General features: G+C 34.0%; 3 protein-coding genes across 4 annotated transcripts in view; 1 reads left to right on the top strand and 2 right to left on the bottom strand.

The window, feature by feature from the left end:
- Positions 1–15184: 15184 nt before the first annotated feature.
- ksh (transmembrane protein 167A-like protein ksh) lies at positions 15185–15861 on the bottom strand. The gene is made up of 3 exons (XM_014240424.3): positions 15720–15861; positions 15548–15657; positions 15185–15489 (listed from the first exon to the last, which is right to left on the bottom strand). Exons 1-3 carry the CDS (start codon positions 15720–15722, stop codon positions 15384–15386), a joined length of 219 nt encoding a protein of 72 aa, XP_014095899.1. The 5' UTR covers positions 15723–15861; the 3' UTR covers positions 15185–15383.
- Positions 15862–16048: 187 nt separating this feature from the next.
- Positions 16049–17921, top strand: LOC106621530 (U3 small nucleolar RNA-associated protein 15 homolog). Its single transcript, XM_014240434.3, has 2 exons — positions 16049–16249; positions 16315–17921. Exons 1-2 carry the CDS (start codon positions 16160–16162, stop codon positions 17794–17796), a joined length of 1572 nt encoding a protein of 523 aa, XP_014095909.1. The 5' UTR covers positions 16049–16159; the 3' UTR covers positions 17797–17921.
- A 670-nt stretch (positions 17922–18591) lies between these two features.
- The window catches only part of LOC106621529 (ubiquitin-conjugating enzyme E2 Q2), a 30487-nt gene continuing 27529 nt past the window's right edge, over positions 18592–21549 (bottom strand). Inside the window, exons 5-8 of one of the 2 annotated variants that reach the window (XM_070110612.1) lie at positions 21183–21474; positions 20964–21112; positions 20810–20876; positions 18592–20740 (exon numbers count right to left, since the gene is read on the bottom strand). In XM_070110612.1, the coding sequence (XP_069966713.1) occupies positions 20709–20740; positions 20810–20876; positions 20964–21112; positions 21183–21474 (540 nt within the window). In that variant the 3' untranslated portion in view covers positions 18592–20708. Of the gene's footprint in view, positions 20741–20809; positions 20889–20963; positions 21113–21182; positions 21475–21549 lie in introns of both variants that reach the window. The other variant, XM_070110610.1, reaches the window with a different exon arrangement.

Here is a 21549-nt window from a genome sequence, read left to right as displayed (position 1 = left end):
TTCGTCTCACTATCGATAGTTTAGTTTGACTTAACTAGACTTACCAACAGTTTTCATTAAATTGCGAAACTAACTTAACTTAATAGAGCTACATAATAATATAGTCTAGTAATACAATGGAAGGAATTAGCGCGGAAACTAACACATACACACAGTGCAACTCATAAGCCCAATGCGTAAGAAAGGGATGAACGATCACACCCACAATCTCAGATAGCGCTCTTGGGTAATTAATCGGTGATTTAATCGATAGGTGACTTACAGGGATGGTAGCATCAAATCCATCTTTTCAATCTTGTTGTGCATACTTATATGGTTTCAAATTAGTAAGACAATTTTGAAAATAATATACAAATTATTAAATTTAACTATTTTTTACACTTTAATTAGGTGTTGGATGCGTTAGAGGAAATGTTGCAGAAATATTTACAATTAGGTAAGAATTTTTATTGTTCTGAAATGCCGGCTGCACATAACGTTAGTTATTTATACATGGAGCCGCAATTTAGAATTTTTGACTCCATGGTTTTCAAGTAGTTTTTTAATAAGAATTAAGAACTATAGGAAAATAAACATTGTAAAGTAACCTCCATATTATTTAGTAGTCCTGATTTTGGAGAATTATTATTTTGTTGTGATCGAATATCACAATATATACATACATATATGATACATACTCATACCCAGAGGCATTAGTCTGCCAACAGTGCATATAAACGAATATCACGTTCATTAATTTTAATTTTGCAGAGTCGGAGATAATGTTTAGCCAGGCTGGATTTCTAATATCTGATAGGACAAAAACTAAAGGCTAAAAATGTCAGCAAATTAATATTTTTAACGTATTTTAAGTATACATTACTTAATCTCATATTACTTTAGGAAATGTATAAAAGTGCAGCTTTTATAACTCGTCAGCTCTCAGAGGAATTTATAGTTTACCATTATTGTCCATGTTTTGTTTTATAGATAAATTCAAAGGTTATTTCAAAAAAGTGTACAAAGCCAAGAATTTTGCTTGGTTCCCTTATAGAGTGGTGTAGTTCGTTGAGTTCCCTGATAGGGTGGTGAAATTTCATCTTCGAACTTGCGCACGTTTTCGATGTTTCCTCATAATAATTTACATTTTAGAACAGCTAACATTTGCGTCTTCTGTGTTCATTAACTATATCTGTTTATAACCTTTTCCCCGTTTCGCACATTGCTTGGTGTATTTCTCTCTTACGAACTTATATTTTTCCATGTTCCCTCATGTGAAACCAGAGAACTTAGAAGAACATTTACATTCTGTGCTCGAACTACAAACAGCACCACGCATATTATTGAACGAGGAATGTCAGAGCTATCATCTTTACTTGTTTCGAATGATCAATGTTTATATATGTGAATATTCTCGAAATTGCCTTTCCTTCATGCGCATGTCCAAATATTTATATTTGTATATACATATGTGCACATACATATGTCCCTCACTCAATATGCCATTTGTAAAAAATTGAACATTCGCAGAAGCGACACAAAAAAACGCAGCGCGCCATCATTGACCTATAAGATTCGAACAAGCTTGAGACATATTTGATATTACGACGACAATAAATGCATAAATAAGGAATGCGCGTCTACTACAAAGCAAAGTGCGTTCGTTCATAACTCTTCGTCTCGCTCTGTTTTCTGTGCGTCTCGTCAAAAACATTTTTTTTCATATAGAATAATAAAATTGAACAAACCGGCCAATATTTCAATTTTACAATTTACAAACACTACTGAAAAGCTTTTCTACCATCCCCTCGCTTTTGCATGTTGCCCACAAGGTGCTTCCTCACGGCGATGATAAAAATCAAAAACTGAAGAATTTTTCTGATGTTCTGTTCAGAAAGGAAAATTGGCAAGAATGTCTATTAACGACATAAAATATTATACACTGGCCAAAGAAAGTATTCGACATATGCATTTTTCTATTTATTTTTGAAATATTCCTTAATATAAACTAATAAAAGATTAAAAATCAGTGTTTTTTGAAGCAATAATTTATTTAGTTTGTAACTTGATGGCTTTTATGATAATAAAAAAAACAAAACTAACCAATAAAGCACAAAAACTAAATTACCCCGAAAATTTAAGCAAAAAAAATATTCGACAATTACGCAAAAGAGCGAATTCCAATGATTAACGGTAAAAAATAACGATCGGTTTGAATATTTTGCTTGACATTGTTTTGCAGCAATCAATTTTAAAGCGATATTTAAAGTAAATAAGTGAAGTAATAAACATGGGCCGTAAAAATAAAGAAGTGTCTGAAGAAATAAAAGATTGTATCGTAAAGTACTTTAAAATTGGATTAACCGAAAGCAAAATAGCCGAATTAGTTGATAGGCCACGTACAACTATTCATTATATTATTAAAAAATGGAAAGATAAGAAGTCGGTTGAAAATAATCCAAGGTGTGGTCGACCTAAGGTCTTTTGTAAAACAGACAAACGTTGGTTGGTTCGCCAGGTCAAAAAAGAACCAAAAACAAATGCCACGGTTCTCTCCAAAAATGTTAAAGAAAGCCTAAATATAGATGTGGCACACCAAACCATTCGAAATTATTTGAAAATTAATGACTACAGGGGAAGAGTTGCGCGCAAAAAGCCACATATCTCTAAAAAAAATTGATTGGAAAGATTAAGCTTTGCATAAACGTACATAAACAAGCCCGCTGAATTTTAGAGTAATGTGATCTTTGCAGATGAGAGCAAATTTAATCTTTTTGGATGTGATGGCAAAGTAATTGTGTACAAGAAACCCAATACAGAGCTGGAAGAGCGAAATACAGTGGCAACTGTGAAACACGGAGGTGGAGGCGTTATGAATTGGGGGTGTATGTCGGCAGCAGGAGTTGGAAAAATAGAACCAATTCGCCAAATCATGGACCACATGTAATATATTGGTATTTTGAAGAGAAACTTGCGAACTAGTGCAGAAAATCTCGGAATCGGAGCGACTTTCCAGTTTTACCAAGATAACGACCCGACGCATTCCGCATTAAATACAAAGCTTTGGCTTTTATAAAATTGCCCTGGAGTAATTAAAACGGCTGCTCAAAGTCCAGATCTAAATCCCATAGAGCATCTATGGGATCATTTAGAAAGAAGACTAAGACAGCATCATTTTACGAGCAAAACCCAAATGGAACAGATACTAATGGAAGAGTAGTACAGTATAGACAATCGTCGAATGGTCGAATCAATACCAAGACGTTTAAAAGAAGTAGTCCGAAGAAAAGGAAGAGCTACGCGATATTAAAAAGTGATTTTTTGTTTTTTAACTTGGATTTTACATGAATTGTCGAATATTTTTTTTGCTTTTAATTTTGAAGTAATTCAGTTTTTTTTGCTTTTTGGTTAGTTTTGCTGTTTTTATTATCATAAAAGTCATCAAGTTACAAACTAAATAAATTAAACTTTTATTAGTTTATATTAAGGAATATTTCAAAAATAAATAAACAAAATGCATATGTCGAATACTTTCTTTGGCCAGTGTATATGGCATGTAATTATAAAATTTATATAAAATTGCCATTCATATGGAATCTTTAATTACTTCTATGAGTTCTAAGCACATTCACTATTATCATTATTTCATAGTTTTTCGATTTAACCCATTTTATCTAAATACGACGTTATGAAAACGTAGCAAAATCGAAAATCGCAGTACTTCAAAAGAGCATAAGTCAATTTCACTGACAAAGCACTGCAAGAAGGCAAAAGTGACAAAATAGACGACATTGTCGCAAGATTGTCGATTGAAACAAATTCCGCGTCGATTGGCACAATTCGGTTGCAATATGTATGCGAGCTCATATGTATGTACATATATACATATATATGTATATCTGTCGGCAAAATTGTCATTTGATTTTTTTTTAACACAATGGCGTTGCAACTGAGGATTCGTATTCTATTATTATGGTGCCTAATTTGTATTGAAAAATACTGATGCATTAATGACTTATTTTCGTAATATAATATTTGCGGAAAAATATAAATACACTTAAATTCATACTTATTTAAATGTTTTTAAAATAAAATATGTATATAAATATATACCAAACAATCCCCAATCAACAGTACGTAACTTTACATAACCCCTACTGCGTCCCCCGTAGCCTCATTTTCACTCATTTTAATTATATTTAAATCACAAAATCACCACACTCTATTAGTACACTCCGAAATATTTTGTATGAAATATCAAATTAAGATTTAAAATTAACAAACTGTTTCTAAAACTGAATTTAATAGAAAAATCAACACAAACTCGCATTGAAAACCATGTAATGTTTCATTCACGAAGCCAAACGCCCAACTCAGCCGTACCGTTGCTCACTAGTGGATGCGCCATACACCCTAACCACCATGCGTTTAACATTTAACGCAACCTTTCTCGAACTCCCATTAAAAGTTTTACTTCAAAGATAAGAGGCAGATTCGCTGCAAGAAAATCTTACATAAGTGCAACGAACAGAATGAAGTGTTCAAAATTTGCCATAATGTACAAAAATTAAGATTTTCGATTCTGGAGACGTGATTCACATATTAATCAAAGTTTTATATTAAATACAGTGATAGAAAAGTAAAGGTCTGACAATCACGGATGGCATGAGTTCGCTGTGCCAAACTCAACTCAACTCTTAACTTAAGTGTAAAACCATCACAATTGGGGGACGTAAAGAACTGTACCAGTGCATTAGAAGCATAGGAAAAACTAAAAAATGTGTATAAGCCCAGTAGCCCAATACGAAAAGTAAGCTTATTCAAACGGTTGTTCAGCCTCAGTATGACTGAAGGTGTGTCAATGGTTCAACATATGGGGGAGATTTTAGCGTTTCAGATAAGTTGGCAGAGCGATATCAAGTTAAGTGATGAGCTGCTGGTTATAATTTTGTTATCCAGTTTGGCGATAATTTGTAATTTATTTCCAACGTTTGAAATAGAAAAGGTGAAGCTGTTGAAAGAGCTCGACAGGCAATCTCAAAAGAAGAAGGAAAGCCTCGGGGTGATCAGTCAGCAAGCTTTTCTCGCAAATTCCAAAGGGACAAACCAGATTTCGAAGAAACCGTTCAGTGGAAAGTGTTTTAACTGTGGCAAGCGTGGGCATCAGGCATCAAAATGTAAAGCGCCGAGAAGAACATTGGTTCTAATATGCAGTGTTCATTTGCAGTGTTAGCAGCAACAGACGTATCATGTTTCCGAAAATCTTCGTGCTTCATTGATAGTGGTGCGTCTACTCACATATGCAGTGAACGAAGTATGTTTATTTCTCTCAGAGAAAATAAAGAGAGAGTGATGCGAGAGAGAATCGAAAAAATATGTAAACGCTGTAGGTGTAGAAACGGTCGTAATTAATGCAAACTGCAAAATATATTTCAAAGATATGTTATTTGTGCCGACATTGGCACTGAACTTTATATACATATTTATGTTGGAAAAGCAATTACTAATGGTGTGACTGTAAGTTTTTAAAATGCCTGTGCTATCATAAAGGCGCAAACAGTCACCGACGCAAAACCGTGTCCCGAATCAGCTGATGCGACCTATCTTATGAGAGCGCAATGTAAATGAACAATCACCACCGCTTCTACCTTCCACTTCAACAGACCGTACGGTAGGATATCCGCGAAAATTGGATTTTTCCCGTAGACACGAGTGAGCTGATAGTGAGAGAGCATTTTCTTGCAACGTAGGGTTGCCAATCTCGATATTTTGTAGTAATAAAAAAATTAACTTGAATATATTTGTAATATTCTTAAAATAACTCAAAATCACAGTCGAATACACCTATTTATAAATGTAAACTATTTCAAATAGTTGGATTTTAGTTTTGAGATTTTACATTATGAAAAATTATAACTAAAAAACTAAATGTGTGAGAAATCGTGTTTACAAATAGAAAAATGACAACATTGGTAAAATGAAAACAAAAGAGAACAACTGATTTCTGCGTTGCAACTACGGGCATAACTTTTGACAAATTTGGTTTGATACGGGCGGTAAGTAAGGAAGGGTGGAATTTCGGTGACTGTTTGGGCACTAAGAAATCAGAATCGTGATGTTGTGTTAAAAGCTCCAAGAGAAATAATCTTTATATTTTTGACTCCAAGAGTAGTTCGTGTTTTAGTGCAGCAGAAGAGAATGTTATGATTTGGCATATGGACGCTATGGACAGTTAAAAAGTTCATTGTGAGGAGGAGCAATATGAAAGAGCTTCAGAAGAAGCAGAAAAGGAAACAGCCTGATGTACCGGTCGGTATTGAAAGCAGTGCAAACGGAAAACGAGGAAGGTTTAGCCGAAATTTCTTTGTATTGGCAAACAGTTCCATATGGTAAATACAGCGAATAGCGATATCAAGATGCCGGGCTCTATAAAAAAAGCAATGTCAAGGAAAAATTGTAAACGCTACCGAAAGGTGACGAACAAAGAGCCCGATTCTCTTATTAGAAATCAAACATGGGGACTTGCTGATTTGCCAAATGAAAACATTGAGCGATACAAAGCGAGGTTAATCGCTAAGGAATGTAGCCAGCAGTATGGCGTTGACTACCAAGAAACATTTTCACCTGTTGTACGTTATGCTACTATACGAATGCTATTTGCATTGGCATCTGAAAAGGAGCTACATATACATCAACTGGATGTATTAAAGCCGTATCTCATCAACTCAAAATATCCATACTACAATTAAAGAAAGCTATGGTTTGAAGCCGTCTGGCAGTGTTAGAATGAACCATGCCTTTATAAGAAGAATGTTTACAAAAAAAATACAACTTCATTACTGTTTACGTTGACGACATTATTGTAGCTTATTCAAGCGAGACAGACCTATTAGCGATAAAGAGACACATTTTTGAGAGCTTCAATATTGTAGAAAAAGTCAGAGTTCAACATTTCCTTGGAAAGGATATTGAGCGAATTGGCAGCATAGGTGATATATCTGTTGGTCCCTCTCAATACGTTCAAAATTTGTTAAAGAAGTATGGCATGGATCAATGTCACGGAGCGTATACTTTACTAGATCCTGTAAATGTGGCGGTGGCGGTCAAAGAGGCAGTATATTTGAGAAAGTTGTTATATGAAGTGAATTGCTACAAGGGCGAAGGTTCACAATGAATGATGATAATTTGAGTTCGCAACATTTCGCGCAGAATTCAGTTGTCCACAATCGCATATCTATGTAAAGCAAAACAAGTAAAATTAATTGACTTGCTTGGAATTAAACATTAATTGTTTGATTTTGAAGAGAAAATCATTGTAGTTGACTACTAGTGTTGAAAATCTAGCAATCACGGATAGCACGTATTTATTATTTCCCTTACTACAACAACGTGTTTTAGTTACATACCAATTCGAACTTTGTAACAAAAATCTGGAATTAATGTTTAGTTTTTAATAAACCAGAGATAAAGAGAAGCCCAACTCATCTCTCACTGGAAATGTGAGCGCTTTGACAGTTGCGGTTTTAAATGAATTCGTTCCCAAATTTGAATTCTGTTATCTATTTTTTGTATGTAATATGCAAATATGTATGCATAGAATAATAGAAATACTTTGAAAAATTGTAAATAAGGAGAAAATATAGATATAGATTATGGAGTTAAGAAATTATGAATTTTTAATACTTAAAGATTAGGAAATTCCTGTTATAAATTTGGCCTTGAAAATATTAGTAGCGGATATTCAATACATTCTGGTGGATTAGGGAATTCCCGTCTTAAGTATTTCTTTGAAACTATTAAGCGGGTAGGTATTATGCATATTGTTCTACCATATTCATGGTAATTCATTGCAAGCAAATGAATGTGTGACCAACATCTCAACATACAAATGAAGTGCAGTCGAACCGCACAAGTATTTACGAAAATTTTGTGAAAAGGAATGCTCGAGTTACCTAACAAAAATTGGAGAACAATGAATATGAAAGAAAACGCGAAATTGAAATGTATGTAATAAAATTTTTTCTCTGATCTCTGGTCCCTGTAATAAACTGTCGAAGGGATCGGACACGAGAATTTTATTTTTTCCGGGTAACTGCGTTAGAGTAAGCATTTTCAACATCACAGAAAACGTTTTGCTCACATTTAACGCATAATTTGTCAATTGCTCAAAAAAAGGATCGTGTCGATTGGACGAGAGAAATGTTAAAAAAATACGATAGCGTTGCTCCGAAACACGTCCATGACATTGTGTTAGGTAATCAATCGTGGATTTCTGCGTATGAGCCCGAAAGTAAACGGTAGTCGACTGTATTGGTGTTTCCAGATAAGCCGAATCCAACAAAAGTTGTTCGCGCGGAGCACTTCCAAACAAATGGTTGCCTGTTTTTTTTTTTTTTTTGGAAAACTGGACATGTCGCCACTACCACTAGAACAACCCAGAACAGAAAATTCTGAGTGGTACACAACCATTTGTTTGCCAGTTGGCTTTCAAGAAAACAGGCAAACCAACCGCCGAATCACCACGACAACGTGAGATTTCACACATCGACTAAAACAACTGCATTTTTGAGCACTCAAAACATCGATTTGTTGAGCCATCCGCCGTATAGTTCTGACTTGGCACCGAATGAATTTTTTTTATTCCCGCACGTAAAAAATAAAGTAAGTAACCTGCAGAGGCGGTTGATGCGTTCAGAACGCATGTTTTGGATATACCTCAATCAGAGTGGTAAAAGTACTTCGACAGTTGGTTCAAATGCAAGCAAAAGTGTACAGATCTTAATGGAGAATAGTTTTATTAAAATTTGTTGTTGTTCTCTAATCCCGTAATATAAATAGCAACGCTCATACGCACGTATAACATTGTGTAGAATGCAAATGACTTTGGAATTTTACAATATTTCAATCGCTTTCAATAAAATTTAGCAGATCTTATACCGAATACTCATTCTGCTGTCATTATCGCCCTATAAAAACAATAACTATAATTTGAAGCATTCTGTAATTCACTTCGGAGTGAATTTTATGCAAATCTACTTTCAATACAGTGTTCTATATTTCACTTTCACTATTTAATTTCCACATTTCTTTTTTCAAAATGAACTTCGAGTGGAAATGATTTTTCTGAAAAATGAATTCACAAGAAAATATTCGGTTATTATTCTCTTTAAATCAATTGTGTGAATTTGTTGCGCGCAAACATGTAAATAAGTAAATTAAAGTGCTAAAATTATATAGAAAAAATATTGAAAATAGTTTTCATAATAAAAGTAGTTGTTAATTATTAAAGGGGAAAACATAAGAACGCAGAGCAGAGTGCAGGAGCACATGCTATTCTAAAGAAGTTTTAAAGTAATTCAGGTTTTGACGGATTGGAAAGTTTTTATTAGGGAAAAGTTGGCCACAACATTTTTGACACTGGAGAAACTGTTGGGGGCCATTTAGTAAATTAACATTAACCGCAATTAGTAGTTTCTTCTGCATTTAGCTTATCTTCCATAACAATCGTTGCAAATATACTTAACGCTATCAATTTGATATAGAGTATAACAGTTTTGTTCACCTATCGGCTGATATAGGGTATATATATATAATATATATATAAATGATGACGAGACAAGTTGAAATCCGGATGTCTGTCTGTCTATCCGTCCGTCCCTCCGTCCAAGTTGTAACTTGAGTAAAAATTAAGATATCCTGCTGAAACTTGGTACATATGTTCATTGGCACCATAAGAATTTTGGTATTGTAGATGAGCGTAATTTAGACACTGCCACACCCACAAAATTTTATAACTAAGCACTAAATTAAGATAGACATATATCTGTAATTAATTTACTACATAAGATTGTATTGGGGAGTGTCATCTCTGGTTGAAACATTTTCAAAATGCCCCGCCTTCTAATAAGTTAAATATATATTTCTTGTAAACCGTTCAAGCTATATAACCTTAATTTGCAAAGAATAAATATTTTTGACACTTTCTTCGACGGTGTGAAAATGGATGAAATCGGATGATAACCCCACCCACTCAATTACTAAATGCGTCAGAGACATTTAATTTTACAACCGAGATGGCACAAGGGGGTTTTAAAGGAACCGTTGTCAAAATTGAACAATGGGCGTGGCACCGCTTACATTTAGGCGAAATCATGTATCGGAACTACTTGATGAATTTCAACAAAATTTGGTACATAGAATTATTTTAACAACTCATCTTACAATGAGAAAATGAGCGAAATCGGACTACAACCTCGCCTATTACCTCACTAGCACAATTTTAAATTTCATATGATTCTTTCACTTTTCAGTATACAAATCAAGCACCAAAGAAAATATTAGGACAAGACTTTGCACAAATAGTGCTTTTAAAGTATACCATCACAAGTCTTAAAATTGTTAATATAACTGGTTAAGCCCCCAGTTACGAAATATGGGGACCCCACCGCCTGGTGCTAACTTTTTACCGGAACGGTCCACCTGTGTGATATATTATTGCAATTCGGAAGGAGTCTCTGACAATAATATGCCCCATATACCTTATCGAAATATTTTCGAACTTCCGGTTTATTTAGTACCGCATATATCGGCTAATATCAAGTAAGCTATTTCAATAAAATTAAGTGGATGTATTTTGCTTATAATGCTTCATCTTTGTGCCTATAAACATAAATGAGTAAAATCGGGTGAAAACTTGCCTAGCCCTCATATAACAAATTACAGAATTTTCAAACATTCGTTTGATTTAACACCACATATATTGGTGATGGTATGTGAGGTACTTTAACGAACTCATGGATTATTTTATTCTGTTAGTGGTATGTTGTCTTGCCAAAAATAAATAAAATCGGGTCAATACTACCCCAATCTCTCATATACCTAATATAAGATTTTCAAACATCTGGTTTTTCTTATGCCATATATATCAGTCAATATGTAAGATATCTTCGCAAAATTAACCTAACGTATAATATTGGATATACTATAGTTTAACGTATAATTTATATACAATATATATATATAATTATAGTCCAATGCCGAAAATATGCGAACTTAGTCTACGAATACCTCAACTCCCAAATACTACCTATATTGATTTTTGTAATTCTAACAAACCTTATGCCAAAAATGTCGTTCAATATGTGTATTATATATTTATAAAATTGCTTAAAAATATGATCTCAAGGGGTATACTTGAAATGTTAAAATCAATTCAATCAGCCCATCTCTTTCTGTGTCTCCAATATAGCCTGTATAATAATTTCCGACTTTCCACTTGACAAAATGTGTGATACTTTAATAAAATCAAATAAAGAAGTTTTCTTAACAATTTTGTGGGAATATGAATAAAATTAGGCTACACTTTGATAAAACCCTATGTATCCCTAAAATAAGGAATTGCGATCTTCTGCTTGACGTTTTCACATCAACTCATTATATTAAATTTAACTTCTTTAGTTGAGTTTATATGCCATTTATCTCATTTAAAGATAATTTTAATACAATTTTAGCTGACGCGAATTAAAATATGGTTATAAAATTAAGTAAGTATATGAGCTATGATAAAACATAGTAAAATACAAATTTAATTGTAATCCATTGACGATTTCGTTGAATAATGAATGTTGAATTGTTTCGCAACCTTTTTATACTCTCGCAACCTGTTGCTACAGAGTATAATAGTTTTGTTCACCTAACGGTTGTTTGTATCACCTAAAACTAATCGAGTTAGATATAGGGTTATATATATATAAATGATCAGGATGAAAAGACGAGTTGAAATCCGGGTGACTGTCTGTCCGTCTGTCCGTCCGTCCGTCCGTGCAAGCTCTAACTTGAGTAAAAATTGAGATATCTTTATGAAACTTGGTAGACATGTTTCTTGGTACCTTGAGACGGTTGGTATTGCAGATGGGCGTATTCGGACCACTCCCCATATATTGGTACTGTTAAAAAATACTAAAACCGCGTTAAGCCAAGCACTAAACACGCCAGAGACATTAAATTTTATCTCTGGAATTGTATGAGATGACTTTATAGGAACCGCGTTCAAAATTAGTCAGTGGGCGTGGCACCGCCCACTTTTAGGTGAAAACCCATATCTTGGGATCTGCTTAACCGATTTCAACCAAATTACGTGCATAACGTCTTTTTCATATTTCTATATTATAGTGCGAAAATAGGCGAAATCGGACTACAACCACGCCTATTTCCCATATAACACCATTTTCAATTCCATCTGATTCTTCCACTTTCCACTATGCATATCAAGCAACAATGATTATGTCGGGGTAAAACTTTGCGTGAATAATACGTTTATGGTATGCCACCTTGTGACCAAAAATTGTCTAAATGGAACCAAAACTGTTCAAGCCCCTGAGTACTAAATATGTGGACCCCAGTGCCTATAGTTAACCTTCTACCGAAAATATCAGTCAATCCACAAAGAAATCTCAAACGAGTATACCATTTGACTTTGCGAGAGTATAAAATGTTCGGTTACATCCGAAATTAGCCCTTCCTTACTTGTTTTTGCATTAATTTTAATTTCAACTATCACTGTGATTAGTGAACCTGCCTAACAGGAATTGTTTTCAAGTGGTCCTGTAGGGAATGACCTCATTAGGTATGTTCGTAAAGGAAATGGTTCATCGCCTACGAACACAAATAGAGCCTCAAGCTCAGAGTTGTATAATAATTTATCACTTGGTAACACTAAATGACCATTATTAATACTTTCATAAATAGCTGAATTTGCGAAAACTCCTGCGTCACTGTCCCTCCATTAAAAAACAATAGTAGTGTACATCGACAATCACCATGAGCACTTTTGAAAAGTTTTGTAGTTATAATACATATGTGCTCCTGAATTTTATGGGCACTTGAGCCCAATGTTCCCTCGATACTTTCCAAACAATTGGGAAAATTTCACTTTTGAAAGTAACCAGACTTTCAAAATATTCGATGCTTGGTACAGGCATATGTATCTTTTGAAGCGATATCCAAATAGCCTTGCAAACCTCTTTGACTATAGAAGCAACAAATGACTTCGATTTGTCTAAATGATACTTCAATTATATATATTTTTTTTTTTATTCTCAGAAGAGGAGGGTAGAAAGAAGGGGCGAAATTTGCGAGATCAGTTCAGTTGGAAAAACTGAAATGCTGAAGTAAACGATACCGGACTAACTACTGCTGAAATACGATCTTCAACCAAGCCTTCTCCTGTTCGTCCAAAGAAAAAAGGATTCATCAATATGTTAATGACGTGGAAGCTAGTTTTTTAGATATTGAAATCAAAAAGCTGACGTTGCTCGAAGCATCAGAAGATGAAAATTTACTTTTTCTGAGATTCCTGATACTGTAATAGCCAATCATCGCGTCGCGATTTCCGAAAGGACCAATTATCGAAAAATATCGATCAAATAATGGAAACCGTCGAGCCCAAACATCGATTACAATTTTCCAGGACCTAAACATTGCACAAAAAACCGTTTGGAACCATATGAATAAGGCTGGATACGAAAAATAATAATTGAAGCAATCAATTTCATGCAAAAATAATGGATTTCTTTTTATAACACCTAAAATTTATTTGATGAAATACATTAAAATTTTTAATTAAAAACTTTAGCTAACATGTCCAGATTACACGATTCTCACAAGGTATCTGAAACTCGTAGTGTGGATTAATTGTGGATATAACACTAAAAAAACAGTAACTTAGGATGGAATTTAGAATAGCATCCCCCCATAATTCAGGGTTAAAATGGGTATGTGCGGATAGAGGAAGCTCCCCAGTTTAAAAATATAAATGTATTGATGTATATATATTTACCGCTGACTTATGGTCTTTGAGATATTTACATATATATGTAACTATTTAAATTACGTGTTTCTTCTAAATCCCAGCGCGACCAAAGTCCGCCAGTGCAGGAAGGAGTTCGACGCGAATAATTTATGACCGATCAAGGTTATTTTTTTTTAAGCGCGGCCGAACTGACTTGAAAGGACGGAAAGGAGTTCGACGCCGGTGTTGGACCGACCAGGGTTATTTTTTTTAAACGCGACCGAATGCCACAAATGAAGAATGGAATTTTACGCGAAAAACTTATAATGTGGTATTTGTTTCCTGCTATTAGGGTGTATCTGTGTTCTTTGTTTCATTTGGTCTGTTTTCACTTTCATAGCGCTAATTATTTGTTGGTATGGAACCCTATTGTTAGCATGTGAATAAGCTATTATTAATAAATAATTAGGTAGAAACAATTAAGTGAAGTGGTAGTATATGAAGAGTGTAAATCTCTATATAAATAAAAAAAAAGACTCGTCTAAGATTGTTAAATTTTTGAACTTCAAATACAAATATCTCAAAAACCATAAGTCAGCGCATTTTAAACTCGAATTAGTGGGAAATGTATAGTTTAGATGCACCAACGAAGGAGGCGTCGAAAATAATTTTTTTTTAAATCATCTTATTTTGACGCGAAGATTACAAATCCGTGAAAGTCCGCGGAAATTTAATTTATTTAATAATTCCATTTTTTACAAAAAATTCAAAAAATTACACACTTTGCACATGTTCTTTCGCATGGTAACTCTTTTATGCACTGGCGGTCTTCGGCCTAACCTTGATCGGTCATAAATTATTCGCGTCGAACTCCTTTCTGCACTGGCGGACTTTGGTCTCGCTTCATAAAAATAACCCTGGTCGGTTTAAAATCGGGGTATTTATAATTCATTCACGTCGAACTCCTTTCCCGCACTATCGGCCTTCAGCCTTCTTTTGAATCGAACTCCTTTCAGCATACAAAAGAACTATGGACACCCCGGTGTTGGACCGACCAGGGCCGTTTCCACGACAGTCGGGTCTAAGTAACAGGAACGGACCCGGATTTTTATCCGGCCAAGGACTGTCAACTCGGCAGAATTCTACCACAACCACAACAACAACCAACCAGGGATATTATTTTGAAGCGCTGCCGAAGGCCGCCAGTGCAGATAGGACTTTGACGATCTCCTCTATTCGTTCATCCCATCAAATCGCGACGTATAAGAAGTTGTGACTGTTACATTTCTTTATCATCTAAATTCTACAGAATTCTGCTGCTACGACAACTAAGTATACTTAAATTATTGAAAAAATTTACTTTCCGCTCACGGATTTATAATATTCGCGTCAAAATAAGACGATTAAACAAAAATATAATTTTTGCGGTCTCCTTCTTTGGGGACCTAAACTATACATTTACCGATTTAGTTATTTACATGTCATTTTTATCATACAAACACAATCTAAATTTAATATAAATTATTTCACATGCTACAAAATTACAAAAAAAAAATTTTTTATTGCTAACAAATCTCGACTATACAGTTAAATAAAAAGAATCAGAATGTTAGTATCATGTCCAAAATAATATGGAGATTGCCATAACCACGCATGCCACGGCGACATAAGGCGACTTTCGTTCTCCTATTCTTGCCAACTTCCAAAAAACACCAAGCACGCTGAAATAAAACATTTTTTAAAACATTAAAGACTGTTCTAACTTTATACTTAACTTACCCCGTCTTATTGCGGTCCATAATGCTAGGAAATAGTGATCGTAAATATGCACAAGTGCAAATGAGAAGCAGAATCACTGATAATAAACTTTGAAAGTTGAATAGTGCACTCTGTGGGAAACAGATTTAATTGACTCGGAGTAATGCAATGAAATATTTTCCACTTTACTCACCATTTTGATTTCTTATTTCCTAATAAACGTTGCAATATAAAAATATTATTATTTGAAGATGACGTGCAGCGATAATAATTTTGTTTAGTTGATAATGTGTCAAATTAAAACACCAGAGATAGATATGAAGCATTCACAATATTGCTAAATTTTTTTTTGTGTGATTAGAAATGTGATTAGAATTCAATTATTAGGTCCTAAGTCATTCAATTAACGTAAAAATTTACACAAAATAAATTTAACATTTAATAAGAGCATATAAATATTATTTTATTGATTGGACTTTTATGCCGGCACTATTTATTTATAGATTTATTAAGTGGCAACGCCAAATGTTAACTGACTGCACGTGCAATGAAAAGTCAAAACATTATGAACCAATTTTTTTGTTCGCTAAATTTGTTAACAATTTGAATTAATAGGGGTTCAGTAAGTGAAAAATGTCTCAGTTTAAACGATTGAACACAAAAAAGTACCTCAAAACTGGTAAAGTTGTCACGCCTGATACTACATACTGGAAACAATTGAGTGTAAGTTTGCAGTCTACAATAAAAAGTTAAATATTAAAGAAAGAGTGTTGCTATTGCTTCCTTAGGTGCCTACCCTAGTGAAAGAGTTTGGTGCGATCGATTATGTAGACTTCAGTCCTATTGAGCCACATTATTTTGCTGTGACTTGTTCTGTACGCGTACAAGTTTACAATCCCATTACAAAATTGGTGGTAAAGAATTTATCACGATTTCAAGAAACTGCTTACGGAGGAACTTTTCGACAAGACGGACGTTTACTTGTGGCAGGTGATGAGCAAGGTTTGGTAAAACTTTTTGACCCCTCTAGCAAAAACGTTTTGCGTCTGTTTAAGGGACACCGAGGTCCTGTACATCGCGCGAAGTTTACTCAAGACTTGCAGCATATCGCAAGTTTTTCAGATGATCGCACTGTAAAATTATGGGACATTGCATCTGAGAAGGCTACATTGACATTTGCTGAGCATGAAGACTATATAAGAGCCGGAGCAATAAATCCCGTGTCACCAGACACATTAATATCGGGCGGTTATGATGGTAAAATTAAAATGTACGATACTCGTACGCAACAAATTGCATACAGTATCGATCATGGTAGTCCAGTTGAATCGTTGCTATTTCTACCTACGGGTGGTATTTTTATCAGTGCCGGCGGTACAGAAATGCGTGTTTGGGATGCTTTTGCAGGATGCCGCCTTTTAACGAAAATTTCACAGCACCATAAAACAATTACAAGTCTGCGTCTTGGTTCCAATGGCAAACGTTTGTTATCGGGCAGTTTGGATCGGCATGTTAAGATCTATGATGTTGCCACTTATCAGACTGTACATACGCTTGACTTCCCAAATGCTGTACTGAGTCTTGGTGTAGCACCAGGGGATCAGACGGTTGTTGCTGGGATGGTTGATGGTTTAATTTCTATCCAAAATATGGAAGTTGATCGTAGTAAGGACGAAATAACAAAGAGGTCAACTAATAAACCTCCACCGTTATCTTCAGTTAAAGTAGATCATGAAATCCGTAATAGGGGAGCTCGAAAATTCAACAAATATGATTTTTTGTTGCGCAAATACGAGTATGTAAAATGTTTGGACAGTGTAATGACCCCACATTTTGCACGAAATAATCCTGAAGTGACAATCAGTGTTATGCAAGAGCTCATACATCGCAAAGGCTTACATCGCGCATTAGCTGGACGTAGCCATGAATTTCTTTCACGGATCATATTATTCATATGTCGTTTCATTGGAGAACACAGATTCATGCGCGTTATAATTGATGTTGCAATGATATTGTTGGATGTTTATGCATCGAAGTTTCATGAATTCACTGGCGTATTAGGCAAAGATTTTATAAATTTAGCTGTTGTGCTACGCCGAGAAGTCAATCTAACCTACGATTTACTAGAATTACAAGGATGTTTAGAATTACTTCAAACTGCTACAGAAGGTTCGGAAAACATTGATGAAATGATACGATTTGTGAAAGCCGATAATGACCAACTAAAACAGTCTGCTCAAGCAAAGGAGTCGTCAATTTTGACAGTATAGCATTAAAATGTCATCAAATAGTGTTTCTTTATATAATAATGTAGGTAAAATAATACCGACGGACACTCAAACTTCCATAGTTCAAGCAGTAATGTAAATAAATAGAGATAAGTATTTTAAAACAATTGACTACTTTTATTACGAAAAATATGGCGAACTTTGATAAGAAAACTTGGAAGGAACATTAAGGTAATTACAGAAACGTCTTTCTCGAAGCAAAAAAAATGTTTTGATTCAAAACTATATCTCTATTGAAAGTCAATAAAAAAATATATATATATTAACTGCAATTGAATTGAATACTGTACATGCAGTAGGGAGGGAATTTCTTCACAACATTGATATGTTAATCCTACAATCTAGAAGCAGTTGCTACGGAGTTTACGGGCCCATATTGCTGAGCCGATAATCCGCAGAAGAGGCTATAACCATTTTGTATAGGTGCCGGCGACCAGCCTTTAGCGAGGTTTACAAGTAGATAAAACTTGTTGAAGTTATATCTTCCCAATTTCAGTTTTGTCTGGCGCAGGCCAAAATATTATATTACTACCAAATACCTATCTCTCTCCTCCTTCAAGGTATGGAGTTCCACCGCGAAATAGAATTCTAGTCGTTCTCACTTTCGGTTAAACAATACATACATTTACGTAGCGAATTATAGGGCACTCATGCCGTTTTAAGATTGAGGTGATATTTTCGTGTATGTCGAAGCACATCGTTAGTGCGTTGGAAGATATAATATTACACTGTGCTGAAAGAAGATAACTACGTGTTTAGGAATAAAATATTCATAGATGCGTTTGAAAGTTGGATAATCCGTTCCGTAATTTATTCACGTTCATGTATTTTAACTTAAGTAATGTGTCGCATATATATTTTTTATCAATGATTATTTCATTATATATACTGTAAAATATATTTGTAATATTAATAATAATGCAGCTTTATTACTTATATGTGGGTATTCAATGTATTATATAGGTAGTTAGCATATTTACTTCGACATTTTAAAATACAATATATACTATATGTATGTGTGTATACCTTAACGTAAACTACACGCCACAAATTTTTAGCATATGCATATGGTACATAGTATACGTTTCTACCTATGTAGTTGTACGCCTATTATTTTGTTGATATTTAACCTGAACTGAATAGAAAGTTTGTTTATCGTTTCAAGTAATTTATAAATACATGCAGTATGATAGCGATCTTACAACTAGCCTTTTTAATAACATTTATTGTGGGTGTACGTACCGAACTTCTTAGTATAACTACCAGCACACAATCATTTTTCAGCATTTCCACACGGCATGAATGTGATTTTTATGAATATACAATACAAACTTAAATAATAATGTTTTTTTTTTTTAATGATTTTATGGTTTTTACATTTCTTATTGGTGCAAATTGAATTTAATCATTATTAAATATTTTAATTACGAATCAACTGCAATTGTTGTACGTATTTATTTGTAGTTCTTGGCAAACATAAAAACTCGATTAATATGGACACCTTAATTGTGCTTATTTAATAGACTACTAAAGGAGAGATTTTTAGTTAAATTTGATTTAGTAAGAAAATAAACAAAATAGAGAAAACTATAAATCGCACATAGACACACGTGAGACAACTGATTGATATGAAAATAAAACCTACGAATAAATAAAATGTCGCTGGTTTTCAAAAAATCTTCATAAAATAAATTTTGTTTGCAATTTCCGAGAGAGCTTTGTATGGAAAATAGAATACAATAAATCTAGTTTTTAATATAATATTCTACAAATAGCTTAGGGAATTACTGCTGAGAGGATTTTTCTTGTCTCAATGTAAATTTGAAGCTTTTAAAATTCCATGGGGCCGCCTATGGTGCGTTTCTATTAGAAAGTCCGCTGCGTTTTCAGTACCAAAACTTCAGTACACAGTACAATTTTCGATTTCATAACAAGAAAGGTAAACTTTTCATTCATTAAAACAACTTAAAATATGTTTTCTCCAATTGTGTTAATGAAATTAAATGAAATTTATGTAGTCACAAGTAATATTTTCTGTATAAATTATCTGGAATTTTGTAATTGTTTATTGTTTTATATGTATACAAATTTTTAAATAAATATTTCTACATACGTTTGTTATTATAATATACATTTCCTAACCTACCGTAGTGCACTAAATCTTGCGGAACATAAATTCTCTCTTCTATCTGAGTGTAATTGGAACTAAACATATGCTTACACATATGCATAGATATAATTAAATAAAAATATTTCATTTATGGAAATCTTTCTTTTCACTACTGCAACAATAAACCCAAACGCATTTATTTTTTAATTCACAAAGCCTAGCATAGTTGGTTTTCATTAATGTAGACGCTAATTTTTGCACTCAAATTAGACACACTTAAACCATTTTGTTTAGACACGCATTTACATAAGTACATACTTAAGATATCTTAAAAGCATTCGGTCTTTTGGCGAATGATAAACGAAAATTTCCTGTGTGCAAAAACCTTCATATACAAATTTCTCGTATTGGATTCACATATGCTATGCATGTGGCTATTATTTGTTACTGTTCTAATTGTGTTGATTTACAAAGTGGTTTTTAAAACTATGCTAGTAATATTTGCGCTTTCCTGCCAAATGTGATCATTGTTATAATTATTTGCTTATATTTTAAGTGTCTACTAACATTTTCTAGTCCTCTTATATGCTTAGTGCCTTTTATGTATACATGGATATATTTGTTTGCGTTTTAAATCAACTATAATTTAAGTATATTTATAAGATCTAATTATTTTGCATTTTTTATTATTGTTTTAACCAAGGAAATGATAAAAACGTATATTAATATGCATGAACTACTCGCTATATAGGGTAGAGAAAAAGACGATGCCGCCGCTGTATTTTTAGCCATCTTCTTTTGGCGGTGTGAACCAGCCTGTAAAAAAAAGATATGTCAAATTTAAATGTTTGCATTCGTTGGTGAAAAAATATCCCAATTGCTTACCATTTTTCTCATGTATTTGCACCAGGGATTTAAAGCTCTGCTGTGCACGTGCCAAGCTGTACTGACCCTGTGATAATGCCTAAAGTTGGAATTTAGAAATTCCGCAACAAACAACAAAATAGCGAAATCTTCACAATAATAATATGATACTTACCTTTGTAGCGCCAAATTGTATTCTGGCTTTACCCTTCACGAGAGTTGCGGCGATTTGCATGATGACAGCTTCCACAGTGTAAGCGGAGCTCCAGCCCTGTTTTGTCAGCAGCTCCATACATATGGCACCGCCCACGAGTACATAGCCACCTAAAAAAATCGTGACATGAGAATAAATGTACAATGGTTGGTTTATTAGAAAATCATATACACAACACACCTGATATTATAGGATGCACTACTCGTACAAATGGCGGCTCAAATGGATAAGTTTCTTTGAAAATAATATTCAGCAATATGCTGTCTTTGCCTTCCTTTTCCTTGAGCATGACCAAGTCGTTGTGTAGCGGGCTGTCAGGATCAACCGATTTCAGGCGTATATTCCATTCGTATATCGAATCGTTTACTAGTTCTATGGAGTACATATTACTCTTAAAAGAATCGGATCGGTAAATGTCACGCAGCTCTTTCATGAGACGATCGGTCGCTTGAACGGAACCAGAAACAGAACCCTGCAATATAATAATACAAAAAATCGTAATAAGTTAAAAACATATGTACTTCCAAATACACAGCCTTACTATACA

This window comes from Bactrocera oleae, chromosome 5, assembly GCF_042242935.1.
Source record: "Bactrocera oleae isolate idBacOlea1 chromosome 5, idBacOlea1, whole genome shotgun sequence".
Taxonomy (NCBI): Eukaryota; Metazoa; Arthropoda; class Insecta; order Diptera; family Tephritidae; genus Bactrocera; species Bactrocera oleae.
Note: the sequence above shows the minus strand (reverse complement) of the source record. Positions and strands in the feature narration are given on the sequence as shown.